The sequence below is a fragment of the Mustela nigripes genome, chromosome 5, assembly GCF_022355385.1.
Source record: "Mustela nigripes isolate SB6536 chromosome 5, MUSNIG.SB6536, whole genome shotgun sequence".
NCBI classification, from domain to species: domain Eukaryota; kingdom Metazoa; phylum Chordata; class Mammalia; order Carnivora; family Mustelidae; genus Mustela; species Mustela nigripes.
In genome coordinates, this window is record NC_081561.1 from 17,216,789 (window position 1) to 17,242,608 (window position 25,820).

Here is a 25,820-nt window from a genome sequence, read left to right on the forward strand (position 1 = left end):
TTTTATTTATTTCTTTGACAGAGAGAAATCACAAGTAGGCAGAGAGGCAGGCAGAGAGAGAGAGAGGGAAGCAGGCTCTCCGCTGAGCAGAGAGCCCAATGTGGGACTCGATCCCAGGACTCTGAGATCATGACCTGAGCCGAAGGCAGCGGCTTAACCCACTGAGCCACCCAGGCGCCCCCATTTTTATTTTTTAAGCACAGAGAGGTGATGGTGTTAGCTCCTTCCTTGGCTACGTTCATGGCCGTGTGACGACAGGTTCTGGTCTCTGGAGAGCCTGTCTGATGGTCGGATTGCAGCTGGCGGTTCCGTGTTGGGCCATATGTTCCTGCTGGAAACGGTCCTTGTCTCCTTTGTACCTGTGCCGCTTGCAGCAAGCACGGGGACACTCCTTTTCATGTCCTAAAACTCATTGCCCTGGGGGAGTCTCCATAAAACTTCTGAGCCCATGTCCTCGAGCCCTTGTGGTTGCGGCCAGCTGGGTTCGGTATTGGTGGTCTTTAAGTCCCTCTGTCTTCGTCAGGTTTTATTGTGGATCTGACATCCTTTTAAGTTTCCCGGTCATCTGCTCTTGGCCATTAGGATTCTAAGTGGACATGGTACAAAATGGGCTCCTAGGATGTGCTTAAGACTTGTTTTGAAAAAGCAAGAAAGAATGCTTACTCATTACCAAAGCTACACATTTTTTGCTATTTTCAGATGTGCCAAAAACGGCTACACGTCCCGATGGTATCACCTCTCCTGCGGGGAGCATTTCTGTAACGAATGCTTTGACCATTACTACCGAAGGTTTGTTCCCTAATTGCTGGAGCTTGTGCTGTCCAGGGGATGTGGCGGGAGGGTGGGGTGGGGGGCTGCAGAAGGAGCCCCCGGGCTTGCTGAAATTTTCCACCCTTTCAGCCACGTCTGAGCCGATGAGAGCTGTGCAGAACTCTCATGCGGTGGCTGGGTGTGTGGGTGCTGTGCGTGTGCACGTTCGGGGCTCAGAAGACACCTGCCGTGAGGTTCTAGTCTGCAGGTTCTGAAAAATCTGGGCCCTGCTCGGCTGTTCTGTGACTGTGCATGGGGCCAGCGATGCAGAGATTTGGGGGAGGAGGCTGAGAACTGCGGGGTGCCAGACAGATGGGGAGCCATCCTGTCTTCCTAGTTTTCTATCCTAAACTAGAAGGAACGCACCCTTCCTGATCACCCGTTTGAAGGGGGGCTGAGATAACTCGCCCTCTCTTTATGATACGGCCAGTTAAATCCTTTACAGAAGACTTGCTGACCTGCCTCCTGTTTGGAGACCCTGGTGAACTTCTAGCTTGATATATTTATTTTTATTCTTTTCAGCCATAAGGACGGATATGACAAATATATGGCCTGGAAAAAAATATGGACTAGCAATGGAAAAACCGAACCTAGTCCCAAAGCTTTCATGGCGGACCAGCAGCTCCCCTACTGGGTAAAAAGTGTATTGTTCTGGAAAACATCTGTGGGGCGAAAGACAGGAATGAATGACCTGACTGATTTTTAGGAAATCTTTCTGTTATTACACTTATTCTTCTTTCTGGGTCTGTTAAAACATCACATTTTTTATTTCTGTTGGAAACGTTGGTAATTCACACAGTAAAATGAAGAAGCGTATAGATCGTAGTTAGGTCGAAAATCATACTTTGTGTATAATTTTTTGTAGCTTTTAGTTTATCGATTTAATTTTACTTTTCCATTTAGCCGTTCTTTGACAATATAATTTAGTGATTGTATCTATTAGGTAACTATGTTATTTAATAAGTGATTTGTTAATTTTTAAAATATTATAAGTAATTTTGAGCTTCTCTGTTACATACTTAAAATTATTTTTATCAATGCAAAGTTCACATAACAAACTTTTTTTTTTTAGTTTTATTATTTTAATCACTCTGTACACCCAGCGTGGGGCTCGAACTCATGACCACAAGATCAAGAATTGCAAGCTCTTGCCTGAGCTAGTCAGGTGCCCCCAAAGTAACCATTTTCAAGTGCACAATTTAATGCCATTTAGTACATTGATAATACTGTGCAACCAAATGGTAATTCCAAGGCATTCGCACCATTCATAGAGGAAGCCTGCGCGCCTCGAATAGTCACCCTCCGTTCCCTCTCCCCTACCCCCTGGCAACCACTGATCTTTGTGAGATACCTATTTTGGATGTTTTATATGAAGGAGTCATGCAGTATGTGACCTTTTATGACCAGCCTCTTTCACATGGTATCATGTTTTTAAGTTCATGTGTGTTGTAATTCATTCCTTTTCACGGGTACTGGTCCGTTGGACAGATTGGTTGTTGGACATTTGGGTTGTTTTCACTTCTTAGTTATTGCATACAGTTGCTCCTGTGGACATTTGTGCATGAATATTTGAATACCTGTTTTCAATTCTGTTTTGCATATACCTAGCAATAAAACTACTGGGTTGTATGGTAACTCTTTAACCCTTTAAGGGACTGCCAGACTCTTCCGTAGCAAACTGCTACACAGTCTCCATTCCCAGCAGCACTGTGTAGCGGTTCAAAACTCACCACATGTCCACCAACTCTTGTTTCCCATTATTTTGATTCTAGCTATTGTGGTAGGCATCAGTGATAGATACCCCTGGCGGGAGTATCTCATTGTGGTTTTGATTCGCATTTTTGTAATGAGAAATATCTGTGCAAGTCTTTTGCCCATTTTTTAAAAATTATTTGATTATATTCCCTGCGCTATGCTTTTTGTTTCTGTGACTTATTAATTAATCAGTAACTGGAAGTTTGTAGCTCTTAATTGCCTTCACCTGTTTCACCCCTGCTTCTACCCTCCTAGCCAGTTTTTTCTCTGTCATTAAGAGTCTCTTCTGCTTTTTTGTTCATTTGTTTTTGAGGTTCCATATGTAACCAAAATCCTATGGTATTTATTTTTGATTCGTTTCACTTAATACACTGTTCTCTAAGTTCATCCATGTTGTGACAAATAGCAAAATCTCATTCTTCTCTAGGTTTGTGTAATATTCCATTCTGTGTGTGTATCATTTCTTTTATATTCATCTCTTGATGGACACTTGAACTGCTTTCATATCTTGGCTATGTTAGATAGTGCTACAGTAAATATAGGGCACGTGTGTCTTTTCAAATTAGTGTTTCTATTTCCTTTGGGTAGATAGCCCAGGAGTGGAGTTACTGGATGGATCCTATGGTGATTCTATTTATTTTTTTGAGGAAACGCCGTATGTTTTCCACAGTGCTTGCAGCAAGTTGCATTCTTACCAACAATGCAAAAAGACAAGAAATAATTAGTATTGGTGAGAATGTGGAGGAAAGTGTGCACGAGTGTTCCTTTTCCTCCACATTCTCACCAATACTAATTATTTCTTGTCTTTTTAATACTAGTCATTCTCACAGGTGTAAGGTGATCTCATTGTGGTTTTGATTTGCATTTCCCTGATGATGTGTGATGTTGAGCATCTTTTCATGGGTCTCTTGGCCAGCTGTAGGTGTTCTTTGGAAAAATGTCTATTCGGGTCCTCTGGCCATTTTTAACAGATTATTTGTTTTCTGGGTATTGAGTTGTAGAAGTTCTTTATATAATTTGGATATTAACTCTTTACTGGATATATCATTTGCAGATGTCTTTTGTTCGCTGGGTTGCCTTTGGGTTTTAATGATAGTTTTTCCACTGTGTGAAAGCCTTTTATTTTAATGTAGTCCCAATTGTTTATTTTTGCTCTTGTTTCCCTCGCCTCAGGAGACCTATCCATAAATACGTTGCTAAGGCCAATGTCCAGGAACTTTATTGCCCCTGGTTTCTTTTGGAAGTATTACAGTTTCAGGTCTCACATTTAGATCTTTTCATCCATTTTGAGTTTATTTTGTGTATGCTGAGAGAAAGTGGTCCAGTGTCATTCTTTTGTATGTAGCTGTCCAGTTTTCTCAGCACCATTATTGAAGAGACTGTCTTTCCCCCCTTGTATGTTCTTGCATCCCCGTTGTAGATTAATTGATCATATAAATATGGGTTTATTTCTGGGCTCTCTATCCTGTTCCAGTGACCTCTGTGTTTTTGTGCCAGTACCATAGTGTTTTGATGACTACAGCTTTGTTGTTTATCTTGAAATCTGGGATTGTGATACCTCCAGCTTTGTTCTTTCTCAAGATTGCTTTGGCTGTTTGAGGTCTTTCGTAGTTCCAAACAAATTTCAGGATGATTTTAGTTCTGTGAAAAATGCTTTTGGTATTTTGATAGGAATTGCATTAAATCTATAGATTGCTTTGGGTAGTACGGACATTTTAACAGTATCACTGTTACAGTTCCATGGGCGTGGTATATCATTCCTTTTGTGTCATCTTTAGTTCTTTTTGTTAATGTCTTATAGTTTTCAGAGTACGGGTCTTTCACTTTCTTGGGTATTTTTATTCTTTTTGGTGTAATTATAAATGCGATTGTTTTCTTAATTTCTTTTTCTGCCACTTCATTATTAGTGTGTAGAACCACGACTTATTTCTATATATTAATGTTATATTCTGAACCTTTCCTGAATTCATTTATTCTAATAGTTTTTTGGTGGGGTCTTTAGAGTTTTCTATATATAGTATCATGTCATCTGCCAATAGCGATGGTTTTATTTCTTCCTTACCAATTTGGATGCCTTTTATTTCTTTATGCAGCAATCAGACAAAAATAAAAGCATCTTTTTTAAACAACCCATTTTTATTTATTTATTTTTAAAGATTTTATTTATTTATTTGGCAGAGGAGAGACACAGTGAGAGTGAGAACACAAGCAGGGGGCGTGAGAGAGGGAGAAGCAGGCTTCCTGTTGAGCAGTAAGCCTGATGCGGGACAGGATCCCAGGACCCTGGGATCATGACCTGAGCTAAAGGCAGACGCTTAAGGACTGAGGCATCCAGGCACCCCTCAACAACCCATTTTGAGTTGGGTTGTTTATATCTTTCAGTATTGAATTGTAGGAGTTCTTTATATATTCCGGATCCTAAATCCTTGTGATATATGACTTGCAAATATTTTTCCTGTAGGTTGCCTTTTCACTTCTGGGTAGTTTTTTGATGTGCAAAATTCTTTATTTTGAAGTTTAGTTTATCTGTTTTTTTCTTTTGCTGCTTGTGCTTTTGGTGTTCTCTCCATGAACCTGGCCAAGTCTGAGATCACGAAGATCTTTTCTTCTAAGATTTTTATCACTTCAGACCTTCATTTAGATGTTTGATCCCTCTTGAGTTAGTTTTTTTTTTTTTTTAAGATTTATTTTAGAGAGAGAGTTCACAAAGGCTCAGTCTCACAACCCATGAGCTCAATTATATGGGTGATGGTGATGGGGGAGGAAAAAGTACTTAGAAGTACAAAAAGGCTGGTCAGGTCTTGTGGAAAAATGGCAGAGCGAGTGGAGGAAGATGGCCATGCCAGCTCACGATTAACCAACTCACTGACCTTGACATACTGCTTTCCATCTAGGTTCAGTGTACAAAACCCGAGTGCAGAAAATGGAGACAACTTACCAAGGAAATCCATCTCACTCCACAGATCGCAAGGACCTACAGATGTGGTATGAAATTGAATACTACTATTAAGGTATGATCTCTGTCGGTTTTCCTTTGGCATTAACGAGTCGGTTAATTTCGTTGTAACTAAAGAGTGATGGAGTGTATTTTTCATTTATTGTATTGATCATTTTATTGGGATTGCATCAGACTATGTATAACAGGACCCCAATTGAGGACTTTTTTTTTTTTTTTTTTCCTCATGATAAGCAGTTTGGAAATAGCCTGCCCAGGGCTGGTGTGGCTGCCCAGTAAAGTCTCCCTTCTAGTTTCCAGTCCCACCAGGAGATGGTTGCCACACTGTCAGCCATCGTGTGCAGATTCTAAGCAGAAAAGATGAGAAAGGCAGAGGCCAAGAAGGGTGCGCCAGCTGTGCTCCTCCCTCTTTTATTGGTAAAGCAGTAGCCTCCAGTAGTTCCAACAGTGGATTTCTCTTTACATCTCATTGCTGGAACAGGATCATGCACCCGCTGTGAACAACAGTAGAGACAAAGGAAGTGTAACTGAGCAAAATCAAACAAAACCAGGATCCTTTTAGTAAGGAAGAAGGGATGAATGGGTATGTTTGGGCAATTGGGAATCTGACATAGTTGGTATACTGGTATTATATATATATGTTTTTTTTGACATGTGGTAATTAGTATTTAAAATGTCTAACTTTTTTTTTTATATTAGTTTCAGGTATGTAATCTAGTGATTGAGTAAGTCCATACTTGGTACTCGTCATGATAAATGAGCTCCTAAATGCCCCTCCTTCTTTTCCTTGCCCTACCTGTCTCGCCTCTGGCAACCACCAGTTTGTTCTGTGTATTTAAGAGTCTATTTCTTGGTTTTTCTCTGTTCTTTTCCTTTGCTTGTTTGTTTTGCTTCTTGAACTCCACATACGAGTGAAATCATATGATATTTGTCTTTCTCAGACTGACTTTTATTTCATTTAGCCTATACTCCCTAGATCATCCGTGTTGTTACGAAAGGCGAGATTTCATTCTTCTTTTATGGCTGAAAAATGTTGCACTGTGCGTATATACCACGTCTTTATCCATTCATCTACTGTTGGACACTTGGGCTTCTTCTGTAATTTCGCAGTTGTAGATAATGCTGCAGTAAACAAACAAGTGTATGTATCCCTTTGAACCAGTGTTTTTGTATTTTTTGGGTAAATACCCACTAGTGCAATTACTGGATCATAGGGTAGTTCTGTTTTTAACTTTTTTTTTTTTAATATATTTTATTTATTTATTTGACACAGAGAGAGAGAGGCAGAGAGGGGGAAACAGGCTCCCTGCTGTGCAGAGAGTCCAATGCAGGGCTTGATCCCAAGACCCTGAGATCATGACTTGAGCGGAAGGCAGAGACTTAATCCACTGAGCCACCCAGGTCCCCCTGTTTTTAACTTTTTGAGGACCTTCCATACTGTTCTCCACACCAGCTGCACCAGTATGCATTCCCACCAACAGTGCAAGAGAGTTTCTTTTTCTCCACACTCACCAACACTTGTTGTTTCTTGTGTTTTTGATTTTAGCATTCTGACAGGTGTGAGTTGATACCACATTGTGGTTTTGATTTGCCTTTCCCTGGTAAATGATGTGGAACATCTGTTCATGTGTCTGCTGGCCATCTGGATATGGTCTTTGCACAGATGTCTGTTCATCTCTTCTGCCCACTTTTAGTTGGATTATTTTTTTGGGTGTTAAGTTGTATCGGTTCTTCATATATTTTGGATACTAACCCTTTTTCAGCAAAGTCTTTTGCAAATACCATCTCCCATTCAGTAGACTGACTGTTTTGTTGCCTGTTTCATTAATTGTGCAGAAGCTTTTTATCTTGATGAGGTCCCAATAGTTTATTTTTGCTTTTGTTTCCCTTGCCTCAGGAGCCATGTCTAGAAAAATGTTGCTATGGCCAATGTCAGAGAATTTACTGCCTGTGTTCTCTTCAAGGATTTTTATGGTTTCAGGTCTCACATTTAGCTCTTTAATGCATTTTGAGTTTATTTGGGTGTATGGTGTCAGAAAGCAGCCTAGTTTCATTCTTTTGCATGTAGCTGTTCACTTTTTCCAACACCGTTTGTCGAAGAGACTTTTTCCCACTGGATAGGTTTCCTGCTTTGTCAAAGATGAACTGACCGTGTAATTGTGGGTTTATTTCTGGTTTCTCCATTCTATTTGATGTATGCATCTGGTTTGGTTTTTTGTTTGTTTGTTTTTTTAAAGATTTTATTTATTTATTTGACGGATCACAAGTAGGCAGAGAGACAGGCAGAGAGGGGGGGAAGTGGGCTCCCTCCTGAGCAGAGAGCCTGATGCAGGGCTGAATCCCAGGACCCTGAGATCATGACCTGAGCCGAAGGCAGAGGCTCAACCTGCTGAATCACCCAGGCGCCCCAATGCGTCTATTTTTTGCCAGTACCATACTGTTTTGATTACTACACCCATGTCATAGAACTTGAAGGTCAGAATTGTGACATCTCAAGCTTTGCTTTTCTTAAGATTGCTTTGGTTACTCAGGGTCTTTTGTGGCTCCGTACAAATTTTGTGATTGCTCATTCTAGCTCTGTGAAAAATGCTGTTGGTATTTTGATAGGGATTGCATTAAATCTGTAGATTGCTTTGGGTATTCTGGACATTTTAACAGTATTTGTTCTTTTGATCCATGTGGATGGAATGTCTTTCCATTTCTTTGTGTCATCTTCAGTTTCTTTCATCGGTGGTTTACAGTTTGCAGAGTACAGGTTCTCACTGCTTTGGTTATGCTTATTCCTAGGTATCTTATTATTTTGGGCACAGTTGTAAATGGAATTGTTTTCTTAATTTCTCTTTCTGCTTCATCATTATTGGCGTATAGAAATGCAACAGATTTCTATAGATTAATTTTGTATCCTGTGAATTTGTTGATCCAATCTAGCAGTTTTTTGTTGTCTTTCAAGTTTTTTGTGTGTAGCATCCTACCAGCTGTCGGTTTTTCCTATGTAGCCTTTATTATGTTGAGGTATGTTCCCTCTAAACCTGCTTTGTTGAGGGTTTTTGTTTTTTGATTTTTTTTTCCCAAGATTTTACTTATTTATTTGACAGAGAGAGATAACAGCAAGAGAGGGAACACAAGCAGGGGGTGTCGGAGAGGGAGAAGCAGGCAGGCTTCCTACCGAGGGGGGGGCCGGATGCGGGGCTCGATCCCAGGACCCCCTGGGATCTTGACCTGAGCTGAAAGGAGATGCTTAACAACTGAGCCACCCAGGCACCTGAGGGATTTTATTATGAGTGGATATTGTACTTTGTCAAGTGCTTTTTCTGCATCTATTGAAATGATAGTAGTAGATAGTAGTTACCCTTTCTCTTGTTAATATTCAATCACTCTTGCAGACCGGGAATGTGTGTCCCTTCCTTAATCATGGTGAATTAATGTATTGTTGGATCTGGCTTGCTAGTATTTTGTTGAGGATTTTTGCATCTATGTTCATCAGAGATACTGGCCTGTAATTCTCTTTTTTGTGGTGTCTTTATATGGTTTTGATATCAGGGTAATAATGCTGGCCTCGCAGAATAAATCTGAAAGTTTTCCTTCCTTTTCTAATTTTTGGAATAGTGTGGGAAGAATGGGTATTGACTCTTCCTTAAATGTTTGGTAGAGGAGCGCCAGGGTGGCTCAGTCAGTGAAATGACTGTGTCAGCTCAAGTCCTATCTCAGAGTGCTGGGGTTGAGCCCCCTGTCAGGCTCCCTGCTCAACGAGGAGTCTGCTTCTCCCTCTCCCTCCGCCTCTCCCCCTGCTTGTGCTCTCTCTGTTTCTCAAATAAAATCTTTTAAAAAAAAATAAGAAATAAAAAATAAATGTTTGGTAGAATTCAGCTGTGAAGCCATCTGGTTCTGGATTTTTGTTTGTTGGGAGCTTTTATTGTTTTTGTTGTTACTGATTTGCTTTCTTTGCTGGTAATTGGTCTGTTCAAATTTTGTGTTTCTTCCTGCTTCAGTTTTGGTAGGTTATAGGTTCCTGTGAATTTATCCATTTCTTCTAGGTTGTCCAATTTGTTGGCATATTATTTTTTATAATATACCATTGCAATTATTTATATTTCTTTAAGGTTAGTTTTTATTTCTCCTCTCTCGCTTGTGATTTGGGTCCTTTCTCTTTTTTTTCTTAATGAGTCCATCTAGACATTTATCAATTTCATTGGTTGTTCTTTTGGTTTTTTGGGTTTTTTTTCCCAAAGAACCAGCTCCTGGTTTCATCGATCTGTTCTATTGTATATTTTGTTTCAATATTACTTATTTCTGCCCTAATCTTTGTTTTTTCCTTCCTTCTGCTGGCTTTAGGCTTCATTTGTTGTTCTTTTTCTAGTTCCTCTAGGTGTAAGGTTAAGTTGTTTGCGCTTTTTCTTGCTTCTGGAGGTAGACCTCTGTTGCTGTATACTTCCCTCTTAGGACTGCTTTTGCTGTGTCTCAAAGGTTTGAATCATTGTGTTTCACTTTTACTTGTTTCCATGTACTTTTAAAATTTCTTCTCGTATTTCCTGGTTGACCCATTCATTGTTTAGTAGCATGTTACTTAACCTTCATGTCCATGTGCCCTTCCCAGATTTTTTTCTTGGGGTTGACTTCTAGTTTCATAGCAGTGCAGTGAGAAAAGATGTATGGTGGGACTTTGATCTTTTCAATTTGTTGAGGCTTGTTTTGTGGCCCAGTATGTGATCTGTTCTGGAGATGGTTCCATGTGTACTTGAAAAGAACGTGTATTCTGCTGCTTAGAATGTAATGTTCTCAATATATCTCTTAAAGAGTTTAAGAGATACAGTTGTCATACTATTACAGTGTAACGCTCAACCATTGTTCCATTGTTGACGTCCTGTTTAGACAATCTGTCCATCCATGTAAGTCAGGTATTAAAGTGCCGTACTACTTTGGTATTATTGATTAGTCCTTTATTTTTGTTATTAACTGTTCTATGTGTTTGGGAGCTCCTATGTTGGGTGCATAAATATATATTTTTTAAAGATTTTATTTTAGGGGCACCTCGATGGCTCAGTGGGTTAAAGCCTCTGCCTTTGGCTCAGGTCATGATCCCAGGGTCCTGGGATCGAGCCCTGCATTGGGCTCTCTTCTCAGCAGGAAGCCTGCTTCCTCCTCTCTCTCTGCCTGCCTCTCTGCCTACTTGTAATCTCTGTCTGTCAAATAAATAAATAAAATCTTAAAAAAAAAAAAGATTTTATGTATTTTAAAGAGCGAGGGGGGTGCAGAAAGAAAGACAGAAAATTTCAAGCTGACTCTGAGCTGAGCAAGAGGCCCAATGTAGGGCTCAGCCCCTTGACCCTGAGACTGTGACCCAAGCCCAAACCAAGAGTTGGACACTTAACTGAGTCACCTAGGTGCCCCGGGTGCATACATATTTACAATTGTTATATTTTCTTGTTGGATTGTCCCCTTTATTTTAGTGTCCTTCTTTGATTCTTATTATAGACTTTCTTTTTTTCTTAATTTTTTAAAATTAGCATATAATGTATTATTAGTCCCAGGGCTACTGGTCTGTGAATCACCAGGTTTACACACTTCACAGCACCCACCGTAGCACATACCCTCCCCAATGTCCCTAACCCCACCACCCTCTCCCTGCCCCGCTCCGCCCAGCAACCCTCAGTTTGTTTTGTGAGATTAAAAGTCTCTTATGGTTTGTCTCCCTCCTGATCCCATCTTGTTTCATTTATTCTTTTTCTACCCCCCACGTTGCCTCTCAACTTTCTCATATCAGGGAGATCATATGATAATTGTCTTTCTCTGATTATTTCGCTCAGCATAATATCTTCTAGTTCCATCCATGTCGTCGCAAATGGCAAGATTTTATTTCTTTTGATGGCTGCGTAGTATTCCATTGTGTATATATACCACATCTTCTTTATCCATTCATTTGTCGATGGACATCTAGGTTTTTCCCATAGTTTGGCTATTGTGGACATTGCTGCTAGGAACATTCGGATGCGTGTGCCCCTTTGGATCACTGTATTTGTGTCTTGGGGTAATACCCAGTAGTGTGATTGCTGGGTCATAGGGTAGCTCTATTTTCAACTTTTTGAGGAAGCTTCATGCTGTTTTACAGAGTGGTTGCACCAGCATGCTTTCCCACCAACAGCATAGGAGGGGTCCCCTTTCTCTGCATCCTCACCAGCATCTGTCATTCCCTGACTTGTTAATTTTTACAGGCTTTATTTTTTTTCTTTTTTTAAAAAGATTTTATTTATTTATTTGACAAACAGAGATCACAAGTAGGCAGAGAAGCAGACAGAGAGAGAGGAGGAAGCAGACTCCCACTTAGCAGAGAGCCCGATGCGGGGCTCGATCCCAGGATCCTGGGACCACGACCCGAGCCGAAGGCAGAGGCTTCAACCCACTGGGCCACCCAGGCGCCCCCAGGCTTTCTTTTAAAGTCTATTTTGTCCAATAGAAGTATTGCTACTGCAGCATTCTTTTAGATCCGTTTGCCTGATAAATGTTTCTCCACCTTCTCACTTTAAATCTTAGGTGTAAAATGAGTCTCTTGTAGGCAGCATGTACACGAGTCCTGTTTCTTTCTTTCTTTCTTTCTTTCTTTTTTTTTTTTAAGATTTTATTTATTTATTTAACAGAGATCACAAGTAGGCAGAGAGGCAGGCAGAGAGAGAGGAAGAAGCAGGCACCCAGGCACCCCACGAGTCCTGTTTGTTAATCCATTCTGTCACACTGTGTCTTTTGAGTGGAGCATTTAGTTTATGTACATTCAGTGTCATCATTGATAGATACATATTTATTGCCATTTCATTATTTTGTCATTTGTTTTGAAGTTTTTCTCTCATCCTTTCTTTTTCTCTTTCATAGTTTGCTGGTGTTCTTTAGAGATATATTTGGATTTATTTCTCTTTGTTCTTTGCATATTTGCTGGTGGTTTTTGATTTGTGGTTACCCAAAATTAAGTTTGTACAAACCTTTTAGTCCCATAGTAGTCTCTATTAAGTGGACGGTCATTTAGGTTTGAACCCAGTTTTTTCTCCTGTCTTCCCCACATTTGTAGGTATAGGGTGTCATGTTTTACATCCTTTTATTTTGTGTTCTCCTTGACTAATTTTTTACAGATATACTCATTTTTACTGCCTGTGTGTTTCCTACCCTCATACAACCATTTTTGGTCTTTCCTTTCCACTCAAAAAGTCCCCTGTAATATTACTTGCGAGGCTGGTTTAGTTGCCGTGAACTCCTGTAGGTTTTGTTTGTCTGGGAAAGTCCTTGCTTCTCCTTCCATTCTGAATTATAGCCTGGCTGGAAAGAGTATTCTTGGCTGCATGTGTTTCCCATTCAGCACTTTGATTATATAGCACGCTGCTCTTTTCTGCCTTGGAACGTTTCTGCTGAAAAATTTGTGGCTCGCCTTTTGGGGTTTCCTTTCTCTACATAACTGTCTTCATTTGTATTACTGCTTTTAATATTTTTTCCTTATCACTATATTTTACCATTCTAATTATAGTATGTCTTGGTATGGATCGGCTTTTGTTGATTTTACTGGGGGTTCTCTGTGCCTCCTGGATCTAGTTATCTCTTCCCTTCCCCAGATTAGGGAAGTTTTGAGCTATTCTTTTCTTTCTTTCTCTCTCTTTTTTTTTTTTTTTTTTTAAAGATTTTATTTATTTACTTGAGAGAGAGACAGTGAGAGAGAGCATGAGCGAGGAGAAGGTCAGAGAGCGAAGCAGACTCCCCATGAGCTGGGAGCCCGATGTGGGACTCGATCCCGGGACTCCGGGATCATGACCTGAGCCGAAGGCAGTCGTCCAACCAACTGAGCCACCCAGGCGTCCCTTTTTTTTTTTTAAATAAGATTTTATTTATTTACTTATTTGAGGGAGAGAGTGAATGTGCTGGCCAGGAGAGGGAGAGAGACTAGTGGACTCCACACTGAGTGCAGAGCCCGATTGGGGCTCAATCCCATGACCTTAAGAACATGACATGAGCCAACATCTACAGTAGGATTCTTTACTGACTGAGCCACCCTGGTGCCACTCAGCTGTTATCTCTTCAAGTAAATTCTCTGCCTCCTTCTCTCTCTCTCTCTCCTTTTTCTCTTCCAGGGCTCCTATAATAGGAATGTTGCTACGTTTGATGAAGTCAGTGAGTTCTCTAAGTCTATTCTTATTTACATAAGTCTTTTCTCTCTTTTGTTCAGCTTGATTACTTTCCATTACTCAGTCTTCTACATCACTCATTCTTTCCTCTGTTTCTTTCATCCTGCTGTTAATTGTATCAATTCATTTCACTCTGCCATGTTATTCCTTTTCTCTGGGTCAAGGGTTTCAGTGTTGTTCTCTACTCTTTTCTCAAGTTCAGTGAGGATCTTTATGATCATTGCTTTAAATTTTCTATCAGGCATGTTACTTCTGTTTCCATTAGAGCTCTGGCTGTGGCATTCTCCTTTTCTTTAATTTGGGACACCTTCCTCTGTCTTCTCATCTTGTCTAAGTCTCTGTGCCTGTTTATGTGTGTTGGGAAAATCAGCTACATCTGTTCTTGAGGGTAGTGGCCTTATGAAGAGGAGGTCCTGCAGTGCCCTGCTGTTGTAGTGTCTCCTGTTCCCCAAGGCCTGGCGCTTCTGGGACTGTCTCCAGCGTGTGCTTTTGAGCACTCTGCAGGTGTGTCCTGGACACTTTATCCTTCAGGCTAGTCCTCTGCAGAGGCCCTCTTTGCCCGTTGTGGGCAGTGTTTGGTTCCTGGCCTGATGTGGTGCATTTTAACTAGATATATTCTGGTTTGCTTGTGAAATGGGACCGTCATCACTGCCACCAGAACCGAGGCCTCAAAAACCTCCAGGCTGGGATGATGCAGTGTGGGTAGGGCTTGCACTGGCTTTTGGGGGGACATGGGCCTGCCATGCTGGGATTTAGGCCAATGTGACTGGGATGGTTGGTTCTCCTGGAACACAGGGCTGGGGAGAGGCTTGACCTCAGCAAGTTAGGTAATAAGTGTGGGCCCTGGGCTGGTTCCCGTGTGTGTGTCTCTGTGTCAGTGCCAAGGATGGGCAAGAGAAATGGCTCCTACCAGTTCCTTTGTTCCCAGAGGTATCTCTCCATGATCACCGCTTCTCTGGGACACGCTCTGAGATGAGCACCGAACCTCCCCACTGTGTGCCCCAGGGGCTCTTCAGATCCCTCTTTCATCCATGCTGCGTGTCTGAGGACGATTTGCCCTTCCTCCTCTCCAAGAGTAACCGTGATAGCTTCCGCGCTGTATCCCAGTCAACCCCATTGACCTTTAGAACTCCCGACTTTAAGTCCTGCTGGTTGCAAGAACTCATGAGATTTGGTCTTTCTTACTTTCCAAGCCAGTTGCTATGGGGATTCGTTGCCTCCGTGCACTCCCCCGTGTGCCATTCTGTCTCTTGCCGGTCTCTGCAACCACAGCCCCTCCTCCCTGCTGCAGTGGTCAGGATCCATTTCTCCCCCAAGCTGCATCTCTGCACTCCCACCTTCCTCAGTGTGGCCTTTTCTCTCGCTTTAGTGGTGGAGTTTGTTCTGTCAGTCTTCAGATCAATTTCTGGGATATTTAGGATGACTTGATGATGGTCTAGTTTTATTTGTGGGTCGGGGCAAGCCTAGGGTCCTCCTCCTCTGCTGTCATCTTCCCCTCTGAAAATAAAGTTTTATTGGAACACAGCCATGCTCATTCTTTATGTATTGTCTGTGGCTGCTTTCGTGCTCCAGTGGTAAGGGGTTTGTGATGTAGACTGTATGATACACAGGCTTTAAAGTATTTACTGTCTAGCCCTTTACAGAAAATGTTTCCCAACGTCTGTTCTGATCCATGAGCATGGTATATCTCTCCATCTTTTCAGGCTTTTTAATTTTCTCCATAGTGTTTTTCTAGTTTTTCACTGAAGGTGTCCTTTGTTAAATTTATTTCTAGATATTTTGCTTTTTTCTGTAATTATAAGTGGAATTTATTTTTAACTTTTTCAAGTTGTTTGTTACAATTATGTAGAAATACAAGTTGCTTGTATATGTTGACTTTCTACCCAGAGATTTTCTTGAATTCACTTATTAAATTTCAAAGATCTTTTCGTAGATTGCTTTGGATTTTCTACCATCATAGCAACTCTTGTGCTTTTTTTAAAAACTAAATTTTTGGGCTCACTCTTCTTCTTGCCTTATTACTTTGGCCACGACCATCAGCACAGAGTTGAGTAGAAGTTGGAGAACAGCTATCTTTTCTTGTTCCTGACTTAGGAGAAATGTGTTCAGTATTTTATCATTATGTATAGTGCCAGCTGTAGCTTTTCACAGATGTCTTTGATCAGACTGAAGAAGTTCCTCTCTTTCCCTACTTTGCTGAGAATGTTTTGTTATGAACGGATGTTGGATTTTGTTAGAAACTTTCTCTACGTCTTTTGTTTTGTTTTGTTTTAAGATTTATTTATTTATTTGACAGAGAGAGAGAGAGAGAGATCACAAGTAGGCAGAGAGGCAGGCAGTGGGGGTGGGGGGAAGCAGGCTCCCCGCAGAGCAGAGAGCCCGATGTGGGGCTCGATCCCAGGACCCTGGGATCATGACCTGAGCCGAAGGCAGAGGCTTTAACCCACTGAGCCACCCAGGCGCCCCGCCAATTGTGTTTTTGAAGAAATGTATTTTATCTTCACTGTCAGACTTGTTAGAGTTGTTGCACTGTTCCCTCATTCTCCTCTCAGTGGGATCTGTGGTGGTACCCCTGTTTCATTTTTGATGTTGGCAGTTTGGGAGGAAAGGGTAGAAAGCACAGATCTAAGCCGGGGGGGCCAGGGTTCCGGAGTTGGCAAGTCCTGTGCTGAAGCCGTTCTGTTCAGCACCTGAATTGGTGCTTGGGCTGGACCTTTGGAGCAGAAGCCATTTGCGGGACAGGAGAGGAGAACGAGGGAGGGGCCTGATGTGGGGGCTGGGTAGTTCATTTTCCAGGCTGAGTGGGTCCAGAGACGGGGAATCGGGGTTGGAGTGTCAGGTGAGCTCATCAGTATTGTGTACCCTGAGCTTAACGACTAGCACCTGTGCCTCAGATGATTTCTGAAGTGGATTCCATTGTATTTAAAAGGAGAGCTGGGCCAGGGAGCAGTCAAAAATAGCAGACTATTTTACTAGATACTATCCTTGGGGCCATTCTTACCCATCCTGCTTTTGTGAAGCTTCCAGACAATTGTTCGAAAGGATTAAACAGATATCTTGGATGGTTTGCCTGATGATGTCATGTTACTAAACAGTAAGTATGTTTTACATGCAGGGTTTATATGAAAATAATTTGTCCTGGCTCTGGTTTAGCTGGGTCTGGAGTTCTGCGCCATCCCTCTTCTCATTCACGTGTGGTAACAGAAAGTACAATTTCGACATCGTTTCTTTTCTTTTCTTTTCTTTTCTTTTCTTTTTTCTGACATCGTTTCTACTCATTTTCAGGTCATCTGTGTCCCTTTTCCAATTTACCTGATTTTCCTTCCTGTGGTCCGTGTCTTTTTCACTTTCTTCAACTTGAACTGCTTGGGAATACCCCAAGGTCTTCTGTAGAATGAGCTTGTTTTTTAGAAAAATGACATGTGCTCATCTTTGAAACATTGAAACAATACAGAAAAGAACAAAGATGATAGCCAAAAAAACAAGCTCATGCGGTCACCATCACGAAATCAGCATTGTCATTCGAAAATATTCCCCTCAGTGTGTCTGAGGAGAAGGTCCGGCTGACTTACCGCTTTGGTATGTCACACATACTACCGCATGTGCTGGTGTGAAGTTCCGTGGTTGCATTTCACACAACCAAACTTAACATAAGAAAAAGAAGCCAAAGGGAACTAGGAACTTGCTGAACGTGGAGGAACAATTTCTTCATCACAAGGAATAGTAGTTTCTGAAATCTCCCCGAGGGGCGCCTGGGTGGCTCAGTCCATTGAGGGTCTGCCTTTGGCCCAAGTCATGATCTCAGGGTCCTGAGATCGAGTCCCGCATCCCCCTGGCCCTCTACTCAGTGGGGAGCCTGCTTCTCCCTCTTACTCTGTGCTCTTGTGCTCTCTCAAATAAATAAATGAAATCTTAAAAATAAATAAATAAATAAAAGAAAAGAAAATCTCCCTGAAAGATTAAGAAAAGATACGTGAGGAGAATGCTGGGGGGTTGGAATCGCCCTCCCTTCTTTTTAAAAATTGCATGTTTCAGTCTTAGATGCTCATTAACACTGGGACACGAAAGAGGAAAAAGTAGATTACATCACACTTCGGGCCACCCCGCCTTTTCCTCACTCCCAGTGCCTGTTAGCGTTTTGGGTCACTTATTCCCAGTCCCCATAATCTCTCCGTAGTTTACTCTTGCTTCCGTGCTCATGGGGCTTTACTTGTACTGTCCCCACAATTTCTGTACCACAGTTCCTCTGTCCCCACTTCTTTATTGCGGTTCCTCACGTGGTTGGATGTATTTTAACTGCAGGCACTTTTCCCCAGCAGGGGCTCCGAGGTGTCAGATCTCTTCCATTGTTGAAAACTTCATTGTCTTTCTCTCCTCTAGCCTCCCACCATCTTAAAGTGGAAGGGTTTGCGGTCTTAAATTCCAGCTTCTGACGATGCCATCACTGTTCTCATCTCCTTCTCCCCTCCAGAGATCCCCTTCCAGACCTACTGCCCCAGTCTCGACTGATTGCCATCCGTAGCCAGAACGTTTGAAATATTTATTGAAATGGTGTTTATTGACCCAGAGTCACTTCAGTCTTCAGCTTGGCATTCTGTCAAGGACAAAGTCTGGAGAGGTTTATTTGTAAACCAGTATTAAACAGCACGGTAGTGAGCGCCGCCTGCTCTTTTGGGGCTTTGCTTTTGGTCATTAATACATCTTTTTTAGAGAAGGGGAGAGACAGGCGGGGAGTGGCAGAGGGGTTAGGAGACAGAGCAGGAGAGAGAGAATCTCCAGCAGACTCCATGCCCAGCTTGGAGCCTGAAGCGGGGCGTGATCCTACGACCCTGAGATCCCACCTGACCTGAAATGAGGAGTTGGATGCTTAGTCAGCCGAGCCGCCCAGGCACCCCTGTTGGTTTATATAAAGATGCTTCCATATCAGCACACAAAGATCTCTTTGTTCTTAAAGACCATGTAGGACATAGTCCATTCAGTTGGTGTATCCTGATGAATTTACCCTGACTAAAGGGTATTTAGGTGACTTTTAAATTGTGTTTACTGTTAGGTGCCTGGGTGGCTCAGTGGGTTAAGCCTCTGCCTTCGGCTCAGGTCATGATCTCAGGGTTCTGAGATCGAGCCTCATATCAGGCTCTGGGCTCAGCAGGAGGCCTGTTTTCCCCTCTCTCTGTGCCTTCCTCTCTGCCTACTTGTGATCTCTGTCAAACAAATAAATAAAATCTTAAAAAAAAAAAAAAAAGAAATTGTGTTTACTGTTAGTGACAGTGCTACAGTGAATAGCTTTGTATCTATGCCATTGTCAGTCTACTTGGAGGATCAATTCCAGGAAGTGAAATTTCTGTGTCTAAGTATATATGGTCATTTTCTTTCTTTCTTTCCCTTTCCCTTTCCCTTTTCTTTTCTTTTCTTTCTTTTCTTAAGTAGGCTTCATCCCCAACTCTGGGCTTGAACCTCCTAACCTTGAGATTTAAGGGTCATGTGCTCTACTGACTGATACAGCCACACATCCTGATATGGTCATTTTAATATGAATTAATACATCGACACAAAAGCAGGTTTCTAATGCTACATAAGGAATAAAGACTTAAAATAAGCACTCAGGTGCCCAGCACCCTGTTTTAGAAGCAGAGTGTTCCTTGCCAAGGCCTCTGTATCTCCCCGGGGCCCCTCGGTACTTGTTTCTTCCCTCCCCTGCAAGTGTTCTGCAGCGTTCTGAATTCTGCATGTATTATGCCTCTGCTTTTTGTTACAGAGTCATGCATATTTATGAAACCAAAACAACATGTAACATTTTCTGTATTTCTGTGTTGGTTATGAATTATGTCCTGTTGTTTGTATTCCTCTGCGACTTGCTCTTTTTACCCAACACTGAGGTTTTTCCATAAGTATCCATGTCGATGCTTGAGCCCTGGTTCATTACTTCTCCCTGCTGGGCAGTATCGCCGTGCGTAAGCCCACCTGCCGCAGCGCACCTGTTCTGCTCGTGCACGTGAGGGTGGGTTCTCATTTGGGGCTGTGAGGTGCACGCGAGCATTTTTGCACACCTCCCCTGGTGCCGGCATGCCAGAGTTTCTCTGGAGTATTCCAAGGAGTCAGATTGGCCAGGCCATCGGGTATGCCGGTCTTCAGTTGATGTAGGTAACCTTTTTATTAAAGTATAACATAGAAACAGAAAATGTACAAATCAAAATGCGGAACTCGGTGGCGCTCCGGAGAGTCCCTCTTTAACCAGCTCCCAGTAGAGAAATTGAACTTTTCCCGGCCCCGCAGGAGGCCCCCCTGCACCCCTTTCACTCCCACCCTCCGCCCCTTGCTCCCCTACTCTCTGGGCTGGCTGACTGGACTTGTAAGTGGAATCACACAGTGTGCGTTCTCCGGGGCCTGTCTCTTTGTCGCCGTTATGTTTGTGCGGTGTGCCCCTGCGGTAGTGTGTGGTGTGTGCTTGGTTCTTTCGCATTGCTGTGTCATTGGCTGTTTTTTTTTGGTTTTATTTTTATTTGTTTGGGAGAGAGACAGAGATAGAGCACATGAGTCAGGAGGAGAGGGAGAAGCAGGCTCTCCAGTGAGCAGAGAGCCAGACGCAGGACTCGATCCCAGGACCCTGAGATCATGACCTGAGCAGAAGGCAGAGGCTTAATGACTGAGCCACCCGGGCGCCCCAGTGGGTGTTCTGTTTGAACAGAACACTGTTCTACTCTTGGTGGACTTCTGGGCTGTGATTAGCTTTTTTCTATTACAAATAGTGCTCCTTTGAACATTTTTTAAAAAGATTTATTTATTTTGGGGCGCTGGGTGGCTCAGTCGGTTAAGCATCTGCCTTCAACTCAGTTAATGATCTCAGGGTCCTGGGATGGAGTCCTGCATCTGACTTCCTGCTCAGCGGGGAGTCTGCTTCTCCCTCTCCCTCTGCCCCTCCTCCCTCCCTGCCGCCCCAGAATAAATAAAATCTTTTAGATTTTATTTATTTATTTGAGTGAGAGAAAGAGAGGGAGTGGAGGAAGGGGCAGAGGGAGAGAGAATCTCAAGCAGACTCCTCGCTGAGCGGGGGGAGCCCTGCGGGAGGCTCAGTCTCAGGACCGAGATCACGACCTGAGCTGAAACCAAGAGTCCGATGTTTACCGGACTGAGCGCCTCAGGTGCTCCTGAGCATTTCTAATACTTCTGTGGGTGCACACGTTTGAGAGCCCCTGTCAAAAAACTAGCCAGGTGTGAACTGCTGTGTGTATCGCTTGTATGTCTTCAGCCTGCAAGGTAGTGTCAAATTATTGTGCATTTAAATGTTGCGCATTTTGTCAAATTGCCCCCAAAGTCCTTCCGCTCCTTCAGCTCTTCACCCGGGACCTCTTTACGGCAGTAGCTGTCTCCTCCATGCCCTCAGCGCTGCCTTGTTTTATCCCATTTGTCGCTTTTACTTGCTGCACAGGTGAAGAGGGGTGTCTTAACTGAAAGCAAACGGACACTTAATGCCTGTAGTTTATAAGTAAATCTAATTAACAGTTGGTTTTCTTTTGCAGCCCGAGACCTCAGACCATTGTTCCCTTCCAGAGGATCTAGTGAGTATTTGAGCACATCCTGGACCACAGTTCATTGTGCCCTCGATGATAAAAGTACTATCTGTCAGTGACAATAACAGTTTCATAAGTTTCTCTCTATTTGGTTGCGGATCAAAGGCTTTTGATCTAACCTGACACCGGTGTAATGAAAGTGTTAGGAGTCAGGGTATCATGGGTGATCCTTCCCTCCCTTATAGAGAAAAATAAAATTATATGGCCACACGTTAAAAGGAATTAAAAGGGAAGAAATGGGTAGCTTGCCTTACTCCGCAGATCTGCCTTGGTTCTCATGGGCGGCTTTTGGGACCTTATCTCTGCTTGAATCTTTCCGAGAAAAGAACGAGAGGCCCGTAATTTGATGGCCTTGGCCCAGATTCAGCTGCAAGAGAGTGTTCTTGTGTATTCTGAGCTGGTCTCTGCCCGACGGGGGAGGGGAAGCAGCGCCTCCGGCTGGCCGAGCCTCCTCAGGGTCTCGTTTCTCCTGTGGACCTTTGCTCCAGGAGCTGGCAGAGCCCTGGCTGGTATGGTAGATCCCACGCTGTTGTAGAAAATGGTGTCTTGCATTTCTGAGTGTCTGAAATTCCGAAATTCTGAGCTATTCTGCGTTTCAGTAATACAGAGGTGTTAATTTGTGGTTTTTTCACATGTCTGAAACTTGGGGGCTGTGGTTGAATTTTAGGCAATGGGAGAAGTGACATGTATTAAATCTACTTGAAATCCATTCTGTTACATAAAGGGATGTGTGAGATACACACATTTTTTAAATGGCCTCCACGCCCAGTGCAGACCCCTAAGCAGGCTGGAGCTCCCAGCTCTAGGGTCAAGACCTGAGCCGAAATCAAGAATCAAATATTTAGGGATGCCTGGGTGGCTCAGTTGGTTGGACGACTGCCTTCGGCTCAGGTCATGATCCCGGAGTCCTGGGATCGAGTCCCGCATCAGGCTCCCAGCTCCGTGGGGAGTCTGCTTCCGCCTTTGATTTCTCCTCGCTCATGCTCTCTCTCACTACCTCTCTCTCAATAAGTAAATAAAAATCTTTAAAAAAAAAAAAAAAGAATCAAATATTTAACTGACTCAGCCTCCTAGGTGCCTCCCCCCATGTATTTTTAATAATTAGTTGTACCCTCAAGCATTTCCATAGGAAAGCAGTGGCCCAGATAATTTCAGGATTTCGGGTAGACAGATAGATACAAAGGAAAACATAGCCAAGTGCATTTGCAAGGCCTGATGAGTCTGTCTGCTGGCATTCAGACCCTTTTGTATATAGAACACTGAACTTTAGGATAGAGGCAGGATTCTTAGGATATAGGAACTTTAAAAAGTGTGGAAGAGTTCCTGGATTTCATCCGCCAGTTATTTACTTTTGTGTAGGGTTAAGGAAGAGTCTAGAACAGGTTTATAGCCGTGTCTCCTGCTTTACCCCTGTTCTATGCCTCTGGATTCAGGGGCCACTTTTTTTTTTTTTTAAGATTTTATTTATTTATTTGACAGACAGAGATCACAAGTAGGCAGAGCAGCAGGCAGAGAGAGAGGAGGAAGCAGGCTCCCTGCTGAGCAGAGAGCCTGATGTGGGGCTTGATCCTAGAACCCTGAGATCATGACCTAAGCTGAAGGCAGAGGCTTTAACCCACTGAGCCACCCAGGTGCCCCTTATTTTTTTATTTAAAAAAATGTTTTTTTAACAATTTATTTTGAGGGAGAGATAAGAGAGTGAGCGTAGGGGGCAGGGGAGTGGCAGAGGGAGAAGCCAACTAATAAATAAAGGAGCCCAAAGCGGGACTCGATCCCAGAACCCCAGGATCATGACCTGAGCTGAAGGCAGGTGCTTAACCGACTGAGCCCCCCAGGCAGCTCCAGGTTCACTTTGGAAGCAGATTCTAAGTTTTGAGCGCCTGTATTCGTTTCCTAGGGCTGCTGTAATGCGTTACTACAAACTAAGCAACAGAAGCACGTTGTCTCCTAGTTTCAGAGGCTGAGTCTGAAGTGAAGCTGTTAGCAGGGCTGTGCCTCCACGAAGGTCTGGGGGTGCTTCTGTTAGCCTTTTCCTGCCTCCGGTGGCAGCAGCAATCCTTGGCGTTGGTTGGCTTGTCCAGGGGTTACTGCAGGCTCCCGTGACCCTCTCCCTGCGTGTCTTCCCTGCTGTGTCCCTTCTTTTCCTATAAGGACACCAGTTGCACTGAAGTTAGAGCTCACCCTACTCCCTGTGACTGAGGACGTCTATAAGGACCCCGTTTCCATTTAGGTCGTGTGCTGAGGTTCTGGGTGGATGTGGATTTGGGGGGAACCTGGTGTAAAGATGCTGATGGACTGACTCTATTGAGTATGATTTCTTACGTGGTACGTGTATTGGTGAGAGTGGGGTTCTCGATGGTGTCCCGACAGAGTGACAGCCAGGTGCCCGGGGACTGATGGGTGCGCTGGGGGGGACACGCTCAGAACAGCAGGACGGAGTACGTGTTCGTGGGTGGCTGTTGGAGCTGCTCACACCCCTGTGCAGAGACGACTCGGAGCATGGTCAAGGGGCTTCTTGGGGAGGAAGGGCTCGGAGCAGGTAGCAGGAGGGCAGGGCCTCTGGTAGGTCCCGGAAGCCCGAGAACTTGGGTTCCTGTTCATTGAGGTGTCTCCATTCCTACCTCTGCACGGTCCGTTTGGAATGTCGGGATCTGAACTCTCCGTTTACCCTGTCCTTGGGGCTACACCAGGAAGGGGTCCGCAGAGGCGGCCCTGGTGTGTTGGGGGTAGAACTGAAGCTTCTCTTCTCTTTCGGTATGGCCCGGGCTGGCTGAGGGCAGCCTCGAGAGCTTACAGCAGACCGACATGCCTTCATGGTGGAGCAGGTAAAAAGAATGTGTGAAGCAGCTGGGAGTCACTTAACGCATGTGTCGGGGCTCGTCCTAAACGGAGAAGTGCTGGCCCCAGACTTGCACCCCATGAAAGCCAAGGAGCAAACAAAATGCTTCTGCAGACTGGCTCACCCTCTGGACCTTGAGGCCACAACGCCCGGCTCGACAGCAGGTGGCACGTGCTTGGGAGCCCGGAGGACTGACACCAGAGGCGTCCGGGGCTCAAGGCTCTCCTGTATCAGATTCTTAGAGTTCTTGGATCGTGCGCTCAAGATCACGATTAGAAACAGCCATCAAGCATGGGCTTGGCGGCAGAGTAGCTCAGGAAGCCAAGGAAATTTTATTCTTACTGCAGTCGTTAGTCATCGTGGGGATGCTTTGATCCGATGACTCCATGTGTTAAATCAGCTCTGAAATGTGATCACATAGTTTAAGACCAAAAATAGCTTTTTTGTTCATTTCCACATTTAACGTCTTATTTCGATAGTTGTCACGTATTTCTTCCTCTGAAAGTGTTTAGTAGCTTCTAGCAAAAAGGAGTCCTGCTTGACAGCTTCTCAGGAGGACGATCTTTTTCCGCCCCATATTATGGGTTCCGTCCTCTCGAGATCCCTAGTGAAGGGGGCGGGGTTTGGGTGATAAGGGATTGCTGAACAGAGAGACGTTTCCCGTGTCAGGCTGAAACCTGGGCTTGCAGTTAGGGGATGGCCCTGGCTGTTACATTACCTGTGATGCTGCTGCAAGGTTGGAAGGCTGTCCTAGATGTAGCTGGGAGACTGACTTGGTGTTGGGGGGCAGCGGGTCAGTGTTGGGGCGGGGTTGGGGGAGGGTAGGTGCGGGGCGCCGGAGGAGGTTGTTGCCGCCCATCCGGAAGAACTCTGCTAAGAAACCTCTCCGGGCACCGTCGGCCGTCTTTATTTCTAAATCTGAGTGTGCCGAGCTCTGGTGCGGGGCCGTGGAGGGTGAGGGGGCAGGAAGCCGTCCGTCCTCGGCTGAGCCTGCGTGTCTGTTTCTTGTCTGCCATTGTGCCTCTTGGTCTCGCTCTGCCCCACTCCAGAGAGTGTCGGAAGTGTCCAACCACTGGTGGTACTCCATGCTCATCCTCCCTCCCTTGCTGAAGGACAGCGTGGCCGCACCCCTGCTCTCTGCCTACTACCCCGACTGCGTGGGCATGAGCCCGTCTTGCGCCAGCACCCACCGCGCAGCCGGCAGCAGCAGCCCCGGGAAGCTGGAGCACTCCAAGGGCGTCCCCTCCTCGCTGGGTGAGAGCTGGTCCTGGCCCTGGCCCTCCCTGCTTTCCTCCCCCCCCCCTCCCCCCGCTTCTCCTGGAATGGGGTGGGGGAGCAGAACGCAAAAGATTTTTTTAAAGTGTGTGCAACGTGATCTAAAGCACCGTGTGATTTCATGGCTTTGGTTGTGCCGTGGCTCGGTCATAGCGTTCACATATATCACGTGGTTCGTGTCCACGTAGGTCGTCCATCCCGTGGGACGTCTAACACTGGTCCAGGAATTGTATCTACCAAGGTTGATGAGTTAGGTCATTGAAATTTGAGTGGCTGCATCATTTGATGGTAACTCAAAACTCTGACATGCCGGGAGAAAGTTTCGACCATATGAGCAGCCTTTTTCTCTTTTTTCTCGGAGTCTTTTTTTGCTTCTAATTATGCCACGTAAAACCTCAGTGAAGTGATCAACTTGAAGAAAATCCAAAACTTTAGGTCAGGCCAGATAAACCAGTGACCGC

The 25,820-nt window shown here is 44.0% G+C and overlaps 1 protein-coding gene across 2 annotated transcripts in view; it reads left to right on the top strand.

The window, feature by feature from the left end:
• Positions 1-25,820, top strand: part of KDM1B (lysine demethylase 1B) — a 60,257-nt gene that overhangs the window by 7,047 nt on the left and 27,390 nt on the right. For both annotated transcript variants that reach the window (XM_059399515.1, XM_059399514.1), the window contains exons 4-8: positions 700-789; positions 1,333-1,444; positions 5,460-5,576; positions 21,195-21,233; positions 25,134-25,338. In XM_059399515.1, coding sequence (XP_059255498.1) covers positions 700-789; positions 1,333-1,444; positions 5,460-5,576; positions 21,195-21,233; positions 25,134-25,338 — 563 coding nt within the window. The remainder of the gene's footprint in view (positions 1-699; positions 790-1,332; positions 1,445-5,459; positions 5,577-21,194; positions 21,234-25,133; positions 25,339-25,820) is intronic.